Genomic DNA, 24,912 nt, shown 5'->3' on the forward strand with positions numbered 1-24,912 from the left:
TCTCCTATTTGTATCTTGTGTCTGCCACTAGCTATTAACTGCTTAAGAGCTTCTCCTGAGAAGGAAAAAAAAAAAAAAACTATAAAAGAACTCTTTTCAGAGCAACCTGGAATCCCTAACACGGAAATTCAAAGCCTTTGCAGAAGTTTAAACGAAAAAAAAAAGGCAAACTACTACCCTTTGTCATGGCAGCAGGGCTTTTAAAAGAACCCTGCTACCTTTGACCACTATTCCAGAGATGCCTGAGGGTACAACCCAGCCCTGGAAGGTGCCCAATAGGAATTAATTTTGAAATACAGAGCCAACATGCTCTTTGCATGGCTGCATGAGTTATTTTAGGAGTTCTCAAAGTTAATCCAACTCTGAAGTACGGATACTCTACAGGGTCATTCACTTAAACTTTCTCAGATACTATCATGCAGTTCAATACACTTACTAGTTCTTCCACATGCCTACCTTCCTGCTCATCTGCTACATTAGCATTATATTCCCAGGTACCAGGTCTGTTCCAGAATGGCACAACAGCTCACCAAATATAGCTGCCAAATAGCTTGCAGGATGTGACACTGACTCTAGGAAACCATTCTTTTGGTAGCAAGCAGTTCCAGATATAGGGCCATATCACATGTTTCACTGTAATGGGATCACATCCATCAGCCCTTGGAGATGGAGAAACCTTACGGCAAAATAACGCCAAACAGAACTGCAGATATAGGTCTGCATAAGGGGGACAATTCTCTGTAAGCCTGAATAAGAGATAGGTTTTAATATGATTCTCAGTTTACAAAGACAAACTAAAAAAATTTGCGCTGAGGGCCAAGACCAGATCGATGTATTCACTCAGAGGGAACATCATCTACAGCACTGAGTGCTTACTCTGAGTGTCAACAGCCCACACCAGCAATCCAAACACAAAGTCACAGAGGTCCCGTACGGACAGTGCACACAGGCCAGAACAGGCAAGCTATGCCAGTAACATAGTTTTGTTAAACTGAAGTACTAACTTCTGCAACTGCGCAAGCAAAAAACAGAAATAGCATTACTTTCACTGCTAAGGTACTTCCGTTACTGCTTATAGCTCTCCCAAGCTAAAAACAGGGAAAATTACAGTCAGAAGACTGAAAAGTAGTTAAAAAACTCATGAAAAGATGTTTCACAACTACAATTTGCAAATCTATGAGGCAAGAGGCCTCATACAGCAAGCGGCATCAAAAATGCTGTTTGAAGGTCCCATCATAGGACAAGACTCCGACAAGTAACAGGGGAATACATTCTCCTTTACTCAACAAGGGCAGACACTGGAATTGGCAACCACATAGGGGAAACCATAATGTATGTGTACAAAGACTAAGCATTCCTGAAACATCCTTCATATTTCCTACTGACCTTCTGTGAAAGTTGGCAGGTTTCTGAATTTACCAAAATTAATCATACAAACATTCAATGGCTACATACCGTTAAATCATTTTTTAAATGTTCATGAAGTACCTATGTCTTAACAGCTACAACCAGCTTGAGTCAAGTACCATTAAGCACAAGGCTTACTGCAAATAAGGTACTTACCCTAACAATTTGTGTGTGCTGTCGTTCAACGGCAAGGTGCAGTGCAGTTTGCTGGTTAACATTCTGGATATCCAGGTTAGCATTGCCCTGAAAGACATTCAAAGCATTAGAGCATTATCATCCCAGCAATTCATCTACAGGCAAGGCAGTCAATTAGAGCACTGAATATGACCCTGAATATGATTCCTAGTTTGGAGATGTGAGAGGAGAAGTTATTAAATACTTTAATTATTTACAGTACAGATGTTGATCTGTTGAAACAAACTCGGTATCAAATTTTTCAGTCCCTCTGCACCATTAGGCCATTGTAATGATCTCAAAGGCGAGTTTGACCTTTAGAGCTCACCACATGTCCTTCCCTGCTCCATCGCCTCTGCATTGTGATTGCAGGCATCAAGAAGCAAACTATTTTCACATCAGATGGTCAACTGAAGTGTGACATTTAAATCCTTCCAAGAAAAGAACCCTACCTGATGCACCAAAAGTTCAGCCACTTCAACATGATTATTGAGAGCTGCCAGATGCAAGGCAGTGTAACCATCATCTTTTTTCTCATCAACAATCCATGGTCGTGGTAATTTGGACAACAACACACGCATTGCACTGAAATAAATATGCAGAGATGGCATAAATACATGTATAATGTATTTGCTGAATGACAACAGGACAACAGTAAAACAATATTCATTCTCAGAACTACACAGTAGTAGTAGCTAAAACAACATTAGTATTTTTTCAAAGAGAAAGTGGGTAAAAGCTATACCAACAATTCCAAAACATAATCATTTCATATTCAGTTCCTTCTAGTTAAAGCACACAACCAAGCCATACAATACCCAAAACAGTGCAAGAATTATATTTTTTTCAGAGGAAATGTTATCTAGCAGTAAAAATTACCTCTAAAAACTATTCATACAAATTCTGAAACACAAGCAACAGAAGTTGTTCTCACTGAAAATCCTTATAGTATTCCTTACTTAATTATTTAATAAGCAAGTTCCACTACATTAGATTTCTTTAAAATCTTCACTTCATAAACTGATGCCATTGGCTGTAACAGTTAAGACTTTCTGAGATAAAGTTAGAGTAAGACCTCTTAGGCACAGACAAAATAAATGCTGAAACTGTAAAACCAATATTAGTGGAATACAGGAATTTTCGTAACAGATAGTGGCTGTACATAACACGCCCTGGCAGGGTCTAGTACTCCACTCCTCTTTTGCACCCAAAGGAAGGGGATTTATTATCTTACACCTCAAATTCAAGGGTGGGGAAAACTAACATGATTATTAGAGTACTAAAGCAGACTAAAAGCCCTGAAGTCCAAAGACTGCAATACTAAGGTGTTAATAATACAACACTAGATAAACAAATTGGTCAATCTTGTATTCTCTCAGAAATACACTTTTTTTTTTTCCCAAGATCGTGTGTCTCCACTTAGTTTTTGGAATAGGTAAGGAACCAAACTTAATTCCCTTACTGTCTTATCTTTATAAGCAGCCCATGCAGCTCCCTTCTAACAGTTCCTCAGAGACAAACAGAAAACCAGAAACTGCTATAATCTCATGCCAGGAAACCTCTTCTATCATCTAATCTTTCCCTACCATTGAAGCAACATACTATTTACAAGACAAACACAGCTTCTTCACAAAATTCAAAATTTAAAATCCAAGCAATACTACCTAATGCAAGTGAAAGCACTCACTCACAGACTGCCTTGCAAGGCAGATACTATAATTGAATTGAACAGTTCTCCATTAACCACCTGATATTCAAAACATGGGATCCCAATAAGCTTCAGAAATATCCTCACAAAATAAGTTTCTCGGTTTTTAATTAAAAATATTCTCAACAGATAGCAATAAGCTGACTGCACTGCAAAGTGGTAACTGAGCTCCTAATTAATTCCAATAATCTGTTACCTTGAACATCCACACTGCTATTCACCTCCTAAGCTCTCTTTTAGAGTAAGCCAACAAGTTCCCTATTAAAAAAAAAAAACGACCACAAAACAAACAAAAAGTTGTGGTTCTGGGGGTAGCTAACTCCAATGAGCTCTCCTGAAAAGCAGAAGTAGGAAGCCATGAGGTAGACTACCAGTAAGAACATGAACTCCTTCCTACACATTGCTTGGGCACTATCCTAACTGACTTCTTCAGCATCTCCTCACATTCTCCTTCTACTGCACTGAGTGTGCAACATAAATCCTCAATTTCACACTTAATACACTATCCTGGCAGTGGCAGGATAGCAGTCACTTTTTTCCTCAGAGTGTCTGAAGAAACCACAACTAAGCAACTGTGTCTGCAGGCCACAGGGTCACAGAGGCCCACAGGAGACCCATGACCAACTGCTACGTGGAGCATCCGCACCAGGCTGCTCTGGAGGTTCATCACTTGGCCAGGAATCAAATGCATTTTGCAGTCTGTACGTTCTCTTAGTCTTTTCAGACTCCATCATAATCACAGCTTTCTCGAGGTAAGCAAATAAATAAGACCATTCTCAATCTCGAAGGATTTTTTGTTTTCCTGGCAGGACCAAGCTTCTCGCTTCCTCACAGTCCAAAAGCCTTATAACACAGCAAACTAAGACAACACCACTTGACAGATTGTACACTGCTCATTGTGAACCATTGCTCAGCTCCTATTCATAACGCCTTCTACAGCTTTGTCATGTGCTAGGAAAAAAGACTAGAATATTTAGAAAAAAAAAAAACAAAACAGAACCAAAAAACAACAAATCACCAACATCAATTCTTTGAGGGATTGACTTATGTGGGAATTTCCAAAATTAAGGATAATTTAGTAACACATAGGTTACAAAAGCTTCATGAAATGTAGCATAATATACAAATACTAGTTACATTGATAAACGTAATTTATTTTGTAATTAAATTATGTATTTTCAAATCTAGGATATAAATCTGTCTGTGGTTTGCAACACCAGAACTGTTTCTAGCTGCCTTCAAGAGGAACACATCCGGAGCACTGTGGTTCGCATCTTTAGGACTGTATCTGGGCACACCACCATCAGCTCTTTAGAAAGCTGGACTGATATGGAGCACACCCCAGGAGCACACGATACCAGCTACGCACCACTCTGGTCTACTTTGTAGAGTGACTTCCCACAGGGTATCATGTCATGTAAGCTCTTTATCTTCATCTGCCAGGCTCAGCGCTTCTAAAGACCCCATAAAGCTCTAGAGTATCTACCACGGATCATCTAAAAAGCACAACAAGAACTACCTGAAAATTCCTTATGACTAACAGAAGCAATATGACCACTGTAAGTCACCAGTAAAAGGTGGGGCAACAATGATCTAGGAAAAAATCCAAGGTCAAGAATTTTTTTTTTTTTTTTAAGCTGCAACTACAACTTGAGGAACACTATAGGAAGGCACCAACACTCAAATGTGCATTTCTCTAAATATAGCCAACTTGTCTCCAAAGTAGCTCTAGTTACTAAACAAGGAACCATCCTAACCAACTCAGATGATATTTTATATCCTTTTCTTCAGTAAGCAAATAAGGAAACTGCCAACTCCACAGATCTAAAATAAAATCATCTTTAAAAGTACATTCACGCACTTTAATAGATACATTGAGAAGTGAATACACTTCACAAACATTGCTGTTGCCATTTCTTTAACATCTCTCATCTTTGAAAGTAAAGTAAGAAATTAACTGACTTAATATTTTGCATGCTATAAAAAAATTCACTCATCCTAATATTTGCAAGAGCGCCAGCCTTACCAGATCCTCTTTCAAATCTTTTCCTATTTTGTTTGCTGTCAAATACCCGGAAGATTTTCATCTGAAGCTCAACTGTAAAATATTTGGGGCTAACACCGCAGCTTACTTTAATATGAGATGCCTGCTACATTTTTGGACGCTTTTAAAATGCATTAGTCCTACTAAAAGAACAGAAGAACCGATAAAAACCCAAACAGCTTCTATGTGTAACAGATTTTTTTATCTTGCTTTTTGCAGTGAAGAATCATGACTGTGCTAAGTTACTGGACAGCAGGATGGAAGGACAGCTCTATGGACATGACACCTTAAAATTCTGCAAGATATTAACATGCTACGAATGGCAAATTCTTTTAAGATGTTCAGTGGCTGCATCCTCCTCCTCATTAGCTGAGAGGTAGTTTCTCTCCGTGCATAAGATCCTGTCCCTTCATATCACAGCTTTCCTTCCTACAAGCTATTCTATTTTGCAGGATTTTCTAGAGCTGCTGCCAAAATTGTGACAATTTAGCTAAGTGGCTACCATTCAGAACAGTACTCACTGGAACAGTCATATTAATGGATTCATGTCACATGCCAATTACACAGTAATTCTTGATTTGCTTTTCCACACGAAACATTAAAGAAGCCAAGCGGTACTGCTCCATTTTCAGGACCACAACACTTGCTTTTATATTGTATACATTAAAACAAACCACAGACTACTTTCTCTTTAATTGTATTGAAAAAATTAAGAAATCAGCAAATCTAATGGTAACTATGACCATGAAATCAGCTGAAAAAAAACACCCTTCAGGCTGTCATCTTCAGTGCATTCAACTGTACAGATTACATGGCTAATTGAGTAGCTTGAAAGATTATTGATGATTAAAAGCCTTATGAAAACACTGATACTGTGTCATCGATATGCTATTTAAAGAGCATTACTAAACAGTTACTAATGAATAATAAAAATTGTAACAGGTAAATATCAGCATTTGCTGGTCTGCAGTATTTTCAGATTAGCAGAGGAAGTCCATAAAGATTTTGGGCCTCTTTCAGTTGGATGATCTTTTGCAAGTTCTGAAAATTTCTAGATGGGACAACAAAAGAAAAACTTCAGTGAAATTTTTTGAGGAAGTTGTAAAGTCTTTAAGGAGGTGGAGAAACTAGTTGTTCTTTCATATGAGCTAAACACCCGCTCAGTGAAAAAGGTAATAAGAAAGCACATGTATGTATAGGGGGCTGAGATCCAGGTATCTTCTGCTCTGCCAGGCCCAGCTTTTGAGGGTACAGCGATTTATAAAGCCCACCATAATTCATCCCCATAAAACAACAGTCCAGGCTCTAATAGGTAGAAGAGATTTGGCAGAAGGAACACTTATTTACATTGTGTTACATTTAATTTGAGATGTAGAAGAATAGCACCAAATGCTGCTGCTGAATGCACTTTCATTTGACCTTGCCATATGAGTTTTTTGGTTTGTTTGTTTTTGTTTTTTTTTTTTTAATTTGGGTTTTTAGACAGTCTGGAACCATGGCTTAACATATATATGATGTATTTAAATTATAAATAATAGCAGAATGCAAACAGCATGGATTTTACATTTGCAACATAAAATGCCTCACAGATCTGAAGAATACACTAATTCATTTTTAGCCACAGAGTAGCTGTTTCCACACCAGTTACCAACATTTGACTTACCACCCCCCCCCCAAAAAAAAAAGTTATGACAAGTTTTAACATATGGTATATCACTCATTATCAACCTACATATAATAACTCTTTCCTTACTCACAGAATTTTTACAGAGGCTCATCAGCATTACCTGAGAATGCAGCACTCAACAATGGATTTATACGAAAAATCTACAGGATAAAAAGCACTTGTAGCAAGATGACACTAGCATCTCACTGTACAGAAAAGATTCCAGATTTAGCATTCTTAGCTGCAAAGGCATCCTTCCACCCTGTTTAAAAATATATATATATAATGAAAATTGAGGCCCCTTCCCTTGAGATATTCAAGGTGAAGTTCAACGAGGCCCTGGGCAACCTCGTCTAGTTGGGGGTGTCCCTGCTGACTGTGGGAAGGTCGGACTAGATGACCTCTGGAGGTCCCTTCCGGCCTGGACCAATCTATGAATCTATGAAAAACTAGAGAAGATTCTCTGCTACCAACTGCAATTTGACTGCAGGGAAGGTTGGGGGTTTGTGGGATGGTGGTGAGGTGGGTTTGTTTGTTTTGCATTTTGGGGTTGTTTGAGTTTTTTTTTAAAGAACAGATATTTAGGCAAAAAAACAGGGAGGCTACTTCACAATTAGTATAAGCACATTGAACTTAAATGGCTACTGAAAGACAATCCTACTTTTGCCTGTTCTTCAATTCCTGCATTACGTTGGCTCTAGAGACACATCACTGCCTAGCAAGTGAAACAACCCACCAGATTCTTGATTTGGCAAGTTTGCTTTCAGACAGATCAATGAGATAACCCAAACTTCCCTGTGACTTCACAATCACTAGGAGTGATAGGAATAAGGAAATGATGAAACCAGAGTTGCAGGGAGGGCAGACTGCCCTTTCCAGAAGCAAAGTCTTAGGTCAGCATAAACTTATCAGGAATCATATCTCTAGGGCTTGTAATGATTTAGTGCACTTTTTACTAAAAGTTTCTCTACTCTCCTGCCACTCTCCTCCCTCAGGTCAGCTTTCCACTGTCTCAGTGTGACACAGAAGGTATTTTACAGCAATCCTGGCTTGAAGTATTCTCCCCAAAAACACACACACACACACACCCCCGCCTTGTCCACTTACTTCCACCCCTGGCTCAGCTAAACTGAGCTTATAAGAAATAGTTGAAGTAATAGATCAGGTTTAAAGATTTTCCATTGTAAAGTTTTCTTTTAAGGCTATATACTCTGATGTGCATTTTACAACACATTAGAAGCAAGACCACTTTTTACTAATCCCATTCTTGTCCTCTGATTGCCACCTCTGCTCAAAAAAACCCCAAAAAAGTGGTGCCAACACAGCATCAAAAAGGTCACCCCTTTTTGTTGGATTATTTCTCATACAGGATAGTACTCCGAGCCTGCTCACTGTGAAGCCAAAGAAATACTTGTACCAACATAGTGCAAGAAGTAACACAGGAGCAGGACAGTGCTATTTTTGGCAACGATATGATCTTAAGTGCACGTCAGCCCACAACTTCAAGCCAAATCAGTTCCCTGATCTGGTTCACACCGCACTGGCCATGCAGCATAGGGAGTTATGCTGGAAGAACGAAGAAGGAAGTATCCCTTGGGAACAAGTAACAAAGAACAGATTAATACCTTAAACCACCGAGTACACTGTATCTTGAAATTAGAGTTTAATATTTCATATCTGACTCGTGGCTCAGTTGGCACAAGTTTAAGCAGACAGGCCGTTTCCTTCTTTTTGTCTCTCAGATTTTCAAGTATCTCTTGGTAGTTGAAAAATCAATTTCAATATACATGAAACTAAAGAAACAATGAGATACCTAAATTTACATGGAATTCACAAAACCGTATTCTGTATTAGCTTATATCTTACACAACAATTTTGTCTTCAGCGTATGATTACGAAATTGAAGAAAGAAATGAAAAAGATGTGACTTTTACTAGAAAGCTGTACTGCAAAAGAAGTTATGGAGTAAGCAGCTGCCAAGCACAGGACAAAGTCAACACAAAAAGAAGAGGCAAGGAATTTGCAATAAATTCATTTATTTGCATAAATCCGTTCAGGATTTTGCAATTCACACCCTACCCTACAGTAATGAACTTTAATATATTAGTAACTAGTAATTACATCAATATTCGCTGAGATGACATTTCCATTTGATAAGTATGTTTAATTTTAGATTTGAATTATTTTTCAGCTTTTTCACTCTTCTTGCTCGTGAGCAACATACAGAATTTTGTCCGAAAAATATAGAGAAAGTCTTGAAGTATTTGGATTCCCAAGTGTTGCATTTAAATGGCTAAATTTCAGTAACTTTATTATTTTTCTGAAGAAAACGTTGCATATACTCCCTATGAATATGAAAATCCCCCTTTCATATTTTCAATGTGTAGTTATTGGTCTTGTTATAGGCCAATTTTGTGCACATAAAGTCAGATTAATGGACTGAGATGTTCACTTGATTTCTTCCTTTTATTCTTCTACAATATTTGATTTTTTTGAAAGAACAGTAGCACCTAATATACACATCCATTTATTTTTTTGAAAGTAATTTTATAGCTAAGCATTATAAACAATATACTATGGAATTATTAAACATGGTAACATGGAATTACATGAATTTACTAATGAAAGCAAAGGCATCTGTTTTTCAAATAATTTCTCACTTGATTTGAATATGAAATTGTGGGGCCACAAATCAAAACTGACTTCTTATTTCTAAAACAACAGTATGATTTGCAGTTGAAAACTTAAAACTAGATGTAGAACAAGGCCACTTAGACCTCAGGTTAAACAGCATGTTAAACTCATGGCATTTTTCACTGATCAAGAAACCAGGTTACACAACCTGCCGTGGCAGCGCAGGATATTTATTGTTCTATATCTGCATGAAGTCCTTGCCTTGCTACTAGCACGGCTGCCTTTTTTTTTTTTTTTTTTATCCTCTCTCTCTCTGCTACCCCCCCCTAATGTTACTAAGTATAGTGACAACCTCATCAGGGTTTACTAGTAGCAGCGCAAGCTCAGTGAAAACCTGGGAAATCTAACTGGAAACACGAGAGAGAGCGCTTTATTTGGCAGTGCTAAAAAAACCTGGGGACAAATGGCTGAGCGCAGTGGAAGTGCAGGCTGCACAATCAATAGGCAGAGAGCCGGATAGCGGCTCCCGCTGCCGCCGGATCGACAATCGACAGCTGAGAGACTATTTTTTGCAATGGTTGACTAAATATGGTCAGGGAAGAGAGAGGCACAAGAGAGCCCGTTTGCCTGGGAGTGCATGTTTCAAATGCTTAGCTGCCTATAAAGCTGTAACAGTTTTGCTCGTGCCCTCTGAGTGGGAAATACGGTTAGTGCCTTCTGTAGTGTGCGTGCGGGAGCCCTGACCTCGCGAGCAGACTTGACCTCTGAAGATGGAAAGTAGCTTCAACACAGACCTGCCTACAGTTAAGCCTGGAAACATAACCTCAAGCAAGAAAAGATGCAGTGCAATATCTAAGGAACTAGAAGAAACCAATATTTGCCGGGGGAGGGGGGAGACCATCGCGCTTTTTTTTTTGTGCCTTTTTTTTTTTTTTTGGAAGCAACTCCAACTTTTGGGGGCTTGGTTTTGGTTTTTTGTTGGGTTTTTATTTTTCTTTTTGCCTGTGATTATTTTCATCTGGCAGTGGGCTAAGTTCACCTTCCCTTGGCTTCCTAGCATCTATCCTTGGAGTCTTAACTCTCAGTCCAGCAGACATAAGGTATAATTTCTATACAACATCATCCATATTTTAGCATTCCAAGAAAGGCAGCAGGTGCCAATTAGGCACCGGTCTTTATGCCTTTTTTTTTTTTCCTTTTAAGTTTTATCTATTTAAGGTGGTGAGGTACTGTACGCACCGACATTTGCCCCCCCTTGCTTCCCCCTCCCATGTAACGAAGAGCTGATTCAGCGAATAGAGTGAGAGAGCACTCAGGATGAGATGGCTGCTGCTGATGTGTCTCTAGGTCATTACCTCTCTTCCAACTGCAAATGCTGCATGATACTAAGCTTACAGGTAATAGAACGTCAGGAGACCTGCATTATTCTGCACGTTTAAAGGATGCCTATGACTTTCTGCATGTATAACTTATTTACTAGAATGTTTTTTTATTGTTATATTAATCCCTCTACTCTGGGAACAGCTTAATTTTGAGTGTGTTAAAGTACCAAGCATTTGTAGTGTAAAGAGCAGGCTGAAAGAAAACAACATTAGTCCAAATTTCATAGGGAAAAAAAACTCCAACTTGCTTGGTAGGCAGAATTCTTTTTAAAGAAAAACTCAAAAATTGCAATGCCATTAATTGATTGTTCATTTCAGTGAAAGATATCATCTTCCTATGCACAACTAAAAAAAAAAATTACCAACTTTAAAAAGAAAATCTAATAAACAGTGTGGTAGTGCAACGCTGAGTTCTCAAGTAGATCTAAGGAAAATTTTCAAGGTGCTTTATCTAAGATGTACATGAAAACAACCTACTTAAAAACTAGAATGTGACTGCTGTGATTCTAATGCTGCATTGCTGTTTCTCCTTGTAGTACTGTGCTAGCTACTGCTACACTCTGATTTGCTCTCTATCAGCTGCACTAGGTTTTTGTCATGAGCTGCAGAAATTCTTACTTCCTCTGCTCTCAGCTTTCCTTACGACTATTACATCTACTAAATGTTAAGCTTATTTCAAATTTACCTTCTAATGCTGTAAAGACAAAGCATACTCTCTACTGTAACCCCAATCAAGTCCTGAAATGCAAATTAAGCAACCATAAGCTGTATCTGACAGCCCCTTAGAAGTCAAACCCGTACTGTACATCAAATATTTAACTACAATTCCAAATCACGGCGCACAGAGTCTCACAAAACAGGGCTAAACTTGGAGTTTGTTTCTTTGAGGGTTTGGGATTTTTTTTGGTTTGCTTTTTTTAGTTGTCATAAATATTTCAAGTGTGGACAAGATTTTGACTGAAGCAGGTGAGTGCCAATTTTACAAAATGAGAAGAGCTGCTTGCAGAAGTGTTGGAATAGGTATTAGCTTTCACATGTGACCTTCGGCCTAACAATCCAAATCCTGTCACAGCAGCTAGAGGTTGTTTTCTTAATTCAATGTCACCACCTTTATGATAAGCAGGATCACCAGTGGCATGTGCTTTTTTTTTTTTTTTAAACCACTCAACTACAGCGTAAATAAGTATAAACCTGCAAAGAGTTTGCAGAATACCGGATGGAATACAAAAAGCCTGAAAGTAGGATTGGGGAGGGCAGGAAAATAAAGTTTATAACTGCTATATTAGACAAGTCTATGCTTCCCTTCAGGACACTACATGCAAACTGTACACCAGCATGGAAATCTGCTAGAAGACCCGGGAGGAAGCGGAAGCTTTTACAGTGGAATACAACTCCTGATTCCAAGAAAACATGCTGCAAAGCTACCAGTGATTCAACTCTACACTCAAACGTGGTCACTCAGAATGAACAGCAAGAGGCTGCAAAAATCCGGAAAAGCACATCTAATGTCCTTGCCATCCCAGAACAATGAACTATAACTGGCTTTAAGCCACTGTGCAGGTAAATTGCATCACAAAGTTCAGTTAGCAAGTTTATGTTCTAACATCAGTTAATTGTAACATTATTCTTCCAAAGAGCTGTCAGCCTGAGTTTTACCAAATGACAGCAACAGAAAGCAGCAAAATACTTCGCAGTTTCATCTGACAGGTAGTCGAGCAACTCTATGTGTACCTGCTCAGAGTACATACTTCTTTATGTACCCATATGAACATACAATGCTATGGAATGTAAAGAAGTATGTATTTTTGGCAGGCACGGAACAACCAGTAAGAGGAAACTAAACAGCTGTTGGAAGAAACAGGTTTCCCTCTTGTTTGAATGACATTCATGTGACAAATTAACTTGCTGAGGGTCAGCTGGTATTGCCAAAATAACTCATACTTGTTAGCAACAAATCACAAAACATTGAATTAAGTGACTATAAAAGTGGGTAGGAAGAATTGTTAACAACTGATAAGCAGAACATTAATGATAAACAAAGAATTCAAAACAAGGCTGGAAATGAACCCTTGAAATGCACCAATTGCAGCATAAACTGAACAATTTATCATTACCACTACTTCTCACTTATTAGATCCTAAACTAATTTTAAAAGCCTGATCACCAAAACTTATCTCATTAAAAACAACCCATTGTTCTATTAATCACAGCCAGTTCTGTATACTTCAGATGTTAGTATTTAAATTTACAACTACCATAGAGTATTTAATCTACAGGTTGCAACTACAACACAAGTAGAAACAGCTAAGAAATTAAGGTTGTGATTTAAAGAAGAGGATAGCCCAAATAACTGAGTATGATAATTACTTCTGTAATTTGAGACTTAAGTTAGAATTTTCTCCATATCAGCACTTATTATGCTCACTGAGCTCTTCGATACAAAGTGCAGTGTCAGGTTTATGCACAGAAAGTGACAATACAGAGATTTCTAGGCCACAGTTGCTAGTCAGCGGATTAAAGCTATTGACAGACTCCTAAATGAAAACACAAATGACAACTACAACCTAAAAGGTAAGTTATCTTAAATACTATTTTCAAATAAGCTGAATTTATTTTAAATCCAAATTTAAGAAAATTGGCCATGAAAATATGACTTCACAGCATCCAGAAAATTTTAGAACTACATGAGAAATAGTCCTGCAACAGTTTCTATTTCTAAAAGTGGTATTAATTAAAATATAACAGTGCATGCAGTCCCTAAGTAAAGATACTCAACATCAAATTCAGGAACAAGGGAAAATATGAGGAAAGACCTCCTGGCTCATGAATCCAGCCATTCTTATTCATGACAGCAACCTTCTAAAAGCAGTTATTAAATAGGATATGTCCATGATAAGTAGGCACATTTGGCCCAGATTAAAGATTCTAACTGTACCCCTGTGCTTACTAGAATGTCTGGGGGGGAAAAAAAAAAAAAAGGAAATGAAGGAAATGCACCATTTTTAGATGGAGAATCTTATTTTTAAATACTCACAAAATTCTCACATAGCTAATACTATACCTAGCCTGGTATTTTTATTACCTGAAACTACAGAATAACATATATACAAGAATAAATATTATCTTATCGGAACCATTTTCTTAAGTAAAATATTAAAATTTGTTTTAAAGCTATTTCTCTTATGAGCAGATGAAGACTACAATATCTTAACATCTAAATTAAAACCTGGTTTATAGTGGGAAATCAACTTGTAGTAGCTTTTTTAAATGGAGCGAAGCTATTGAACTTGATCATGCTCACAGAAGCATTTGGTATTACTAACAGTTTTACAAAGGGGTTAATTGCTAAGCATTTACTTCTTTTCCTGTAGAGTTCCTGTCCCCACCACCAATTGATTTGGCTTCCACTATATCATGAGACCAAGTTTTTAAACAGCTGAAATTTATTTTGAAAGGTTTTTGGTAACAATTCCTCATGTTGTGTTCTTTCCTGTCTCCTTTGTATAACATTGCAATGCTATTCTGAAACAAAATGACAGTTCAGTGTGATACAAAAGTTAAAATTATACGTTGACATTGCTTCCTGCTAGTTCATGTTAGCATATCTCTAAGAATACATATCCAGTCACTCTAAAATGTCACATCCATCACTTAGATCAGCTGTTCAGTTTTAACTGAGCACACGCTGAACTTTGGGCATCTGCTGACACAGTTGTAACTCAAACATTTCAACTGTGTGAGTGACAGGGATAACAGATGCTGACATTATCAAATGCTACACGGCTTTTTTTCCACGGCCGTTTTTTGTCCCGATATGGCCAGTACATGAAACTGTATTGCCATCCAAAAGCGCACTTGAGCAGCTGTATCTGTAAAACAGTTCCTGTATAACTGGTAAAAATAGAAACTAATTTTATAGCCATCTTTAACGCTTAAGTCCAAGTGACACACCTGCTATGTTTCTATTAGGATACATGGTGTTGGGAATATATTTACATAAATCTTCTCACCAGCATCAGACTACGCAACAAACAGATGTAGACTACACTCGACATACTCATTACTAGTGAATGGCTTGAAAGAAGGTTGCCCCCTGCTTTCCTCTGCAGTCAAAGCTCAAAAAGGATTCAGCATACAACATAAAAAAAAAAAAAGCTACGGGAGCACACACAAATGTATTAAGGACCTTAATTTATAAGAAATCAGATGCAACCCCAGATAGTTCTTTAAAAGCTGTATTTTTCTAGCATTAAACGTTTTTACATATGCAATCAGGGTAAAAAAAAAAAAGAAATCTATCCTGGTATGTTATATAATCACTCCTAAAAAGTTAATACTAACCAGAGATATAGTAATGGAATTGAAAGCACTTGACATTTATACTTGTGCTAACCAACTACAGCATTAAAGCAGCTGCAAAAGGGAACGTGCCAAAAAGTAAACAGGGGGGAGAGGGAGGAGGGGAAACCGAAACCTTCTTCCCCAGTGAAGTCTAACATACAGAGGGAAGGGAGCTCTGTGTGAGTAGAAATTGTAAGACTACAGCTTCTGGTCACTACTCTAGAACTTTGTTATTGCAGACAGAGAAGTTAAAACTGTAATTATAATTCGATTTGAGACTCATCCAAAGAGCCTCAAGGAAATACTCAAGGAAGGAACAAATCTGTACAGGCCTTTCTGGTACACAGCTTTCCATTTTGCCGTCTCCAAATTAGTGAAGGAATTTAAATTTGCGCTGACTAGAAACAAAACATGTAACACAGAAGAAAGCCACATGTTCTTAGTGAACTGTTCGTGTACTTAAAAAATGTGTTACTGAATTATAACCTGCCTGCACTCCAATGCTTTGCTAAAGCTGGTAAAATGGAACCAAATCACCTCTTCAATGGATTTGGTCCCCTTCAACCAGCTGTAGCTATGCATTGATCACTACAGGATTTCTCATAGCTGTAAAACTGGACATTAAGTCTGCTCAGAGTAATCACGCAGTCCTCTCTGCAGGTGAGTTCAATTATTCTAGGCAGCTTGAAAACAGAAGGTAACAAGGAGCATAGCAAATTCTGTATTGAATTTCAAGGTTTTATTTGTAAATAAACAGCTACTGGTGTTTAATATTCTGTCCACGTTCAGCAAAAAATGATCTCTTACAACATTTATAAAGAAGATAGGTAAACAGTGAAATAAACACGTTTTCCAATGATTTATCGTCTCTTGTATTTTTCCTCAAGTCTGTTGCCCTTTGCAGTAGAACTGACAAAAAAAAGTGATCAAAAGGAAGCAATCGCGAACAGTACTGGTAATGCAGGGCCGGTCCACTTTTGGGCACCCCTCTTTTGCTTTACGCCCCCTCCCTTTTTTTTTTAATTGCACAGGGAGGAAACTCCACAGGGTAGGAACTGTATTTGCGATCTTGTACATCTTGGGCATATTATTTACTGTTTAAAAATAATAAATTTGTCACTGACCTCAACAGCTACACACTAATTTGCCGTCTAATTATATTGTTTTCTCCAAACCAACATGAACAAAAGTATTCTTTCAAAGTATTTTCTGACATAATACTTTAAAATAAGAGGTTTTAGGAGCATGTTTTTTTTTTTTTGCACTCGGCTTCAACCTACACTTACTGTCAAAACTGCAAATACAAAAGCAAAAAATCACTTTTACTGGTTTAGGAAATAATTGTACAACTTTGATTACCTCACAACTTGCTTCTGTGAGGACCTCCATGACAATACAGCACAGAACTCCCCGAGACACTCACTAAGTGAAAAACCCCACCTCCCAAATAAATCACTAAAACCAGTTAAAAATCCCACTGCCAATCAGTTCAAACCACCTGCGCGTCTGAAGGAGAGATCTACTGAAGACAATCATGGTGGAAAAACTTTAATTCTATTTTAAATCACAATTTCCTACTTGCTAGGTTATAAACATAAAGATGACATAGTCCTTGCTGTTGGACAGCCAGATATGAAATCTGCATCTTGCCCCAATATTTTAATTTTTTCATTTAAAGCCCAGCAGAATTTATTGCTCTGAAGAACTGGTCATATGCACATGTAAAGTCAGGTCAGCTCTAAAACCAGCCTTTATTTAAGATGCTAGCTACAGTGTAAATAAAGCTCTGTTAGCAAGATACAATGCAAATCTAAAACTAACTGGGGCAACGGATATAAAATACGCCTACACTTCACAGTCACGTCTTCAGCTTAAAAAAATCTGAAGTCACAGGTATGCGAATAGATCAAAGATAACCAAGAGCTGATAACATGGCAAAAATAACCAACCTGTACAGTATTTTCAAATTTTACTCTCCTTTTTTCTGTCTGAAAAACCTCATTAACACTGAAGCGGCAAAGTCTGCCAAGCTTTGAGGTTCCCAGTTCTTTGAAAGAAGTCCAAAATAAACGCACTTTCAATACGATTGACTCAGTTAAAAATTATGAACAATAAACCATGTATTAAATAAAATTTTAACTTCCCCACACTTCATTTAAAATTTCTTCTTAGGTCTATCTCCCATGCACAAGTTTAAAGCTGCCTACAGCATAAGCTGAAAAACATCCATTCTACATTTCAATACTACACATGAGCATGAAACCCCAAAGTTCTGTTTCTGTACCAACTCACAAGGTATGAAGAGAAGCAAATTATTAAAAAGAGAAATATTCCACTAACACCAGGATGCTCTCCAAAACACACTATACCTTGACTTCTGAAACACACTGCCAAACTGTTGTGGAAGATAAAGTGCTGAGAAAAAATCCAAGCTATTTGACATAAATCACTATCTTCTAATATTTATCTAATACTCAAATGTTTAAAATAGAATATATTTATTTTCATGTAAAAAAACGAGAACCTGTCAAATGTTCTTCTCAACATAGTTTGTGTGGGTTTTTTTTCTTGGAGATCAATCTCCCTACTGTTAGTAATGGTCTGAACTCAAGCAAGAAGCAGAATAGGGTTTGCACTGAAAATTAAATTAGTTCCAAATACCTATTTGGTATCAACTGTAAAAAATTCTTCTATAAAAACCTAGCTCACTTTATTGTGGTATCCATGCATTTAACACATGCATTTTTTTTTATCATCATTAACAAAGAAGATGGATGGAGACTTTATAAAAATAAAATACTTGCTATGTAAGTATTGGTAAGTATAGAATATGCACATGCATACCCGCTTGTATACATATATGAATGTTTAACTTCTATGAAATAACATTTATAAAATAACATAATATAATTATGTATTTGACCTGAAGGGGAATTTAGTGTACTGTATTCTCTATAATGCACGACAGCCTGAAGCCACAAAAGCTTCGGTTTAGGTGAAATAGGAAAGCTTAGATTAGGAAAGATAAGTCCTTAACTAAGGTTTGTAAGGTTTCAATCAGAATATATTATGTACTGCTTATGACCCATACCAGCTACAAGTTAAAGTTCAGGGGGTTATTTTTAACAGTGTTTTAAATAGATTGTGCTCAGTGCATTTAACAGATTAGTAATATCCATTGTTCTGTATCAGATTAGAAAAGCAAAGTGGCAAATATAAAACTTTGGTTTCATTCAGAAACAGGCCAGTGGCAGAACTACAGAATCAACAATGAAATAAACAATTATCAGTAAAGTCCTAAAGAAAATAAAACTTAACTCCTCAATGAATCAAACTATTATAATGATTTTTTGGCCAGGGAGAGGGAGGATTAAAAATTATTCAAAATAGTTTTCTTTTAGTTTTATTTTCTTTAATTTCTTCCCAGGCTAATGTGTAAAATATCTAATGCTGTGAACCAATGAAAATACTGCTTCTGTCACAGAGAAAACAATCTCTCTTTTTACTTGCTTCAGAAGTGCTCAAACATAACTGCAATCAAAAAAGCAGACATCTAATAGCTTTAGCTATCTGTTTTAGATGTGAGTATAGGGGAATCTACACAGGGTTCAAGTCATTAGTACTGGAAATATTTTCCTATTCTTCCAATAAAAACTTTTGTAAAGGAGAGAGGACTCTGAAAAATTGCACTGTGCCTCACATTTTACTAATTGTCAAACTGACCTAGTTTGAACTACAGTTTGGACCCCTCTATCAAAGAAAAAGCCTGCAACTCCTAAAACATTCACCCACAGTAAAATCTTCAGCATCCCTATGAAGAGCCTTTTTTCCCATACATTTTCCCTGCACCTCATACTGAGATCACAACCATGCAAACCAACTATCACAAGAGCCTAAGGAAAGCATCGCAGAACAAAAAAAAAATTAACAAAAAAATACCCTAAGTAACTGGAGACAGGAAACAGTACTCCCAGCTAATGGCGTTAAGTAAATATGGAGAATTCACACTAAGTGAAGAAACTATCAAGGCAGACTTGAAAGAATTGTCTTCTGAATGCCAAAAATAAACTCCCTTCGCTAGGTCCTTGACACGTTCTCTTACAGACCTTTTATGAGCACTGTAGAAAACTGTAAACACATTTATTCTTCCTATCAACACTTGCAACCTCTACTTTTACTTACTGCACTGAATTCACCACCATACGATTAAATACTATTGAAGTCTCACTATAAAGACAGCTCTGAAGAATGCCATCTATCCACAATGTAATAAGCAACTGGCAATGCAGCAAGTTTTCCATTAAGTTCTATCTATGCAATATAGTTTTTGAAAGCTATCTTAACTGAAGATTGAATGTAGATCTATAGTATGCAGCTAGCATAAAACAAATTATGCCTTAAAACTAACTTTTGCAGATGAGCTGCTATATAAGAGCTGAAATAAGAAATCGCTTCTATACATACTTCTAAGAAAACAGAATTAAATGTTTCTTATACTGACATACAATTTAATGCAACAATCCTAAGATTGTTTATATTTATATAAATTATATATAACACATATAATTTATATACATTAATGTATATTTATGTTATATATTATGTACCTTATGTATAATATTATATATCATTAAATTAATTTATATATTTATAAATATATATTTATTTTTATATATATATATAAATATATAAATTAAAATAACTGCATGGTATATTTAATCATTATTCACAAATAAGCTGTCCTTAAAACTCAAGTCCCTTTCCCAATTCCAATATTTGAGAAAGTAAACATTTTTACAAATCCTGTCTTAAGAGCTTACTTGGTAAGTTATCAAAACGTTTACTGGCAAAATTTTATAGCCACCACAGGTAATTTCCCAGGGATTTGGAGTTACCTGAATTCAGCATTAAACTGAGCAGACAAGTAGCTTCTTTCTATTAACGGCTTGCCAAGTATTAGAATGATGCATATCTAAGCAACATCAAAATTTAAGAAATATAATTACATGCAGGTTTAAGGATCTTTTGGAAGAATATTGTAATTCTGTCGTCCCACGCACTTGTTTTCCTTTGACAAATGATAAAATCTTTTAAAACAAATCTTTACCTAGGGTTTCCTCTTAGTGCGGCATGGTGAAGAGCATTAAACCCATTGTTGTTGGTGATTGTAACATCTGCTCCAGCTTCTAACAATACAGCAAGGATGTCATCACGCTTTTTACTTATCGCATCATGAAGTGGAGTGTCACCTTCAGAATCCTAAAACCAGAAACAGCTTACATCAGTTTTTGCATGCACCCACATTAAAGAAAAAAGATGCTCAAATATCACTAGGAAAACTGACTACACAAACACAAAACAGCTCTTCAGACTTTAAAGTGTTGCCATACTGCAAAGTTCAGAGCAAGCTGCTTCTGATCTTGCTCTGGTTTTGCAAATGCTTCGGGAGGTAATCCTACCCAGGGCTCCAGTATTCTATGATTACACTGCTACCAGAACTCAAACCCAGAGCTCAAATATGCCTTGCATTTGATGGTACTGAAGACACTGGTGTGGACATCAACTTCTCTACACCTATCTAGATGGACTTAATGCCCAAGTTAAAATTTATGAACAACAGAGGAACAGTAACAAAACCTAACACAACAGAGAGGAGACTAGTCAGGTTAGAAGGAGGCAGGGAGTCTTCAGTAACGAATGCTAAGATTGAGCCAGCAATTAACAATGTAAAAGACAATACCAAAAAGACAGTGTGAAATAAAAGCATAAGCAAATCAAAATAAAATGCAATCCAAGTAATAAACTTAGGCACATCTGTTGTTTTAACTGAAGCAGATCATTTTCCATGAAGCCAAGTGTAATGTCATAAGCACCATTAAGCTTTTAAACTTGTTATGGATAATACCAGATGACATTACATAAGGTACATGAAAATATTTCAGTGCACAATTGGACAAGCAAAGAATATGTACTTTTAGCTTGATGTTTTATTTTTCAAATATCCCAAAGAAGAGAAAAGTATTTCTTATACCTAGAAGCATTTTGTACATTACTTATTCAAGGACCCAATGGTTGGACTGAAAAGGAATGCCCTAGACTAATAGTGAGAAAACACATCCATTTAAGCTTATTTGCTGTTACATAGGCAAACTCTTTAGATTTATGCTTCTAGTAAAATTCTAACACCATATAAGTCAGGAAGTCTTTGTCACTGACACTGACTCAACTGCAAACTGACTAACACAGGAACCGAACATTTTATCAATACGCTAATATGAAAACAAATCTTTACAGTGAGCATCAAAACCTGCCAAACAAAAAGTGCCAGAAAATGGAAACACTTGAACCAGTTTGTCAAAACTAAATTAAGCAGCTTTTATTTGGTTTAATTGATCGTATTTCTTGAATTTACTGTTTACAGACTAATATATGTTTCTGTTTGCACAGTGAATTGGCTTGAGTAGTAGAGTGCTGGCCCGTTAAATTCCAGCCATGCCTCGGTCTGACTCCCCTATGCTCTCATCCACCAAATCAATCACCTGGTCACATTTGCACATCGGAGTTCCTCAGCACGCACGTAGGATCTGAATGTTCATTATTTTCAATGACAATTATATTTGCCAGATAGATTTTCATAGCACCATTCCACTGCATTTTTCAATCCAAACAGACAGTTAGACATGCCCACTTTGGCTACCCATATATCACACATCATTATATGATATACAGTCACCCTTTATTTGGCTCAACACATCAGACTCCTTATTGTATCTACTGTTCAACAAATACTAAGTAGGGTCTGGATGGATGTTAGTTGGCTAACAGCTCAACCCCAGCAAAAACAAGACATTACCTATAAAGCCAAGTGCAAGCAAATAATAAACAATCACTGTATTTCCTAATTTCCAGAAAGTTTGCTCATTGCTTGTTATGTGGATATACAGCTTCAAAAAAAATAAATCACTGATTATTGACATGGCAAAACAAGTACCTAAATGCATTATTACTCTGTATTTTGATTTGCCCAGGACATTACAGCTTTTTCTTTTTGTTGCAAACCTCTTCAAACGTACCCATTCTAATTGGGTAATGTGGGTGCCTGCTTATTTGATAGAAGGTTTCTACTCAGGCTTCTCAACAGGAGGTTGCACTCATATGTCACCGCTTCCGCAACATTCATTATTATTCAAAACTCCCTGTGAAATTATGGTACTTCATGCCCTATGCACAAGGACTTTTTAGATGAAAGGCTGAACATTTAAAAGAGAATCTGACTGAACAGTTTTACCAATGATAGGTCAATTCTGAAAAAAGGCTTCTTTTAATGAAACATTCCACAGTATCATCAGCCAAAAAAATGCAAAGCTGTAGCTTGCAGAAGGAGCAAACAGCTATGGATGCGACACAGGAGGAACTAATCTGGAGAGAAAGTTAACAATTACAGATAACTACAGTCTGTGAAAATACCAATTAACATAAATGGGCTAGAATAAATCAGGTGCCTATCTAGCTGTCAAGAAAAAAAAAATAGATTTAATAGCTTTTTTATTACCGCTGATCACATATTGGGTTAGAGGCTGGGACAAATAACTTTACAAGGTCCATTCCTTTCAATTCCGTTTTCCATAATTCTTCTATCGCTTACAGCAAATCATAAGATTCAGTAGCTAAAAAGTGAATCTACATTAATATTTACTTTACCTGGAGACTAGGATGGCAGCCAAAGTCCAGTAAAGTCTTCACAACTTGCAGATGACCTTTGTTGACAGCAATATGAAGTGGCGTCTGCCTGCGTTTGTTGCGAGCATTCAAATCTGCACTGCCTCGGTGCAAAACCTCAATCACAGCACCCTCATCACCAAAGGCTGCATGATGGACAGCTCTGTCTCCATCTTTGTCCTAAAGAAGAAACATTAATTTGACCCCATATATTCCACATTTCCTTTGCATTTAAACAAGAAGATTAACTTAAACTGGACAATTGTGCATATTTGATTTCTTTAAAGAGAAAGAAACAACCATGATAGGATTAAAATAATTGCTTAAGCCACAGCAATAGAGGATGAAGAGTCTGTTCATATATAAACAAACATGTTCTTGACATGTGATACCATATACAACTATTGCCCTGAATCTTTGTGTGATGCGTCCATCAGAAACTCAAATGGATTCATTTCATTTCTACTACAAGACAATCACTGTCAAATAAAACAACACACCACAAAAAGCCAAAAAACCCACAAAAAAAAAATCAAACTCCCAAATTCAAAAAAAGGTTACACTCAGTAACCCAGGGTAACCCTTTGTGTAATCCAGGAAGTGTAACAGATTCCAAATCACAGTGTAACATAAGAGAATTGCCTTGTTCATACAATTAAGCTAATATTTATTAGGGTTTATTCTGAAATTAGAAGTTCTGATTCTATGATGACGATTCACAGCATTAAAGCTCCGATTAAATTCAGTTTTGTTTCAGTTTCATCCAAATTTAGAATTAAGGTATGGAAGTCACAAATTTGTCAGTTTGGGTTATTTTAACATCCGTAAGAGTGGACTGTACTACATGAAACATTTTTTTAATATTAATCAAGTGATTTCAACATTAACGACAGTACACAAAAGCTAAAGGTAAAATGGAAGGTATATAACAGGTTTCAATGAAATAGTAACTTCCATAAGCTAGTTTCTACTATATTTCTGTGCACAGTATAATATTATTATGTATTTGTACAATTTAATTTTGACAATAGTGAAATTCTGAAAATTGTAAGAAAGAAAGAAAACCATGACTGATCAATGGTGCACCGAATGACTCTCTTGGGTAAGCTTAGTTTCTCTTATCACTTTGCTTCTCCTGCAGCAATATATTTTGAAAGTAATTTTTGTTATGTGTAACACATTTCTAATATATTTTACATCAATGGAAAAATTAATAGTTCTTAGCATAAATTGTATTTGCATAATTCCAAGATAATGAGACTAGTTACAGCATTAAAAAAAACTGATGGAAGGAGACTTCTCTGCTAATTATCAAATATATCTTTTTGGAAATATGAATACAGTTTCAAGATGGTCAGGGCACTAGACAGCAGCTTCAATAGCTTTTGAAAACAATGTATTTCTATGCCTTTGAAATCAATTCATGCTACGAAATTGTTTTCTAAGATGCAGGATTCCTTCTCAGTCTCATCTTACATTAACAGTCAAAATCAGCCAAAGCTTGCCCATTTGGAAGAGGAAAGGATCAGAAAGGGGAACTTCTGTGTATTTCTCACCTGGTTATAAAGATCATTATGAGGTGAAACTTATCAAAATATTTACAGAGCACTTTGTTTCACAGGTATGTGGCAATTTGTCTTTCAGTATACGCAGTCTGCAAAGCACACTGAGATACTTACTGATGAAACTCCATATAATTTATTAAACATTTCATAGATTTAACATATTCCAATTTTGGGACACAAACCCCCAATTTTATAAAGTCTTAATGTATAGAGCTCCTACTTTAATGAGTAGAGGTCCAAGAAAGCATGTGCCTTTTTTTTAGCTCAGCATC

The 24,912-nt window shown here is 36.6% G+C and overlaps 1 protein-coding gene across 1 annotated transcript in view; it reads right to left on the bottom strand.

Moving 5' to 3' along the window:
- Window positions 1–24,912, bottom strand: part of MIB1 (MIB E3 ubiquitin protein ligase 1) — a 76,605-nt gene that overhangs the window by 19,998 nt on the left and 31,695 nt on the right. Inside the window, exons 11-14 of the mRNA XM_074146128.1 lie at window positions 23,058–23,255; window positions 20,464–20,615; window positions 2,034–2,166; window positions 1,564–1,650 (exon numbers count right to left, since the gene is read on the bottom strand). Coding sequence (XP_074002229.1) covers window positions 1,564–1,650; window positions 2,034–2,166; window positions 20,464–20,615; window positions 23,058–23,255 — 570 coding nt within the window. The remainder of the gene's footprint in view (window positions 1–1,563; window positions 1,651–2,033; window positions 2,167–20,463; window positions 20,616–23,057; window positions 23,256–24,912) is intronic.

This window comes from Numenius arquata, chromosome 4, assembly GCF_964106895.1.
Source record: "Numenius arquata chromosome 4, bNumArq3.hap1.1, whole genome shotgun sequence".
NCBI classification, from domain to species: domain Eukaryota; kingdom Metazoa; phylum Chordata; class Aves; order Charadriiformes; family Scolopacidae; genus Numenius; species Numenius arquata.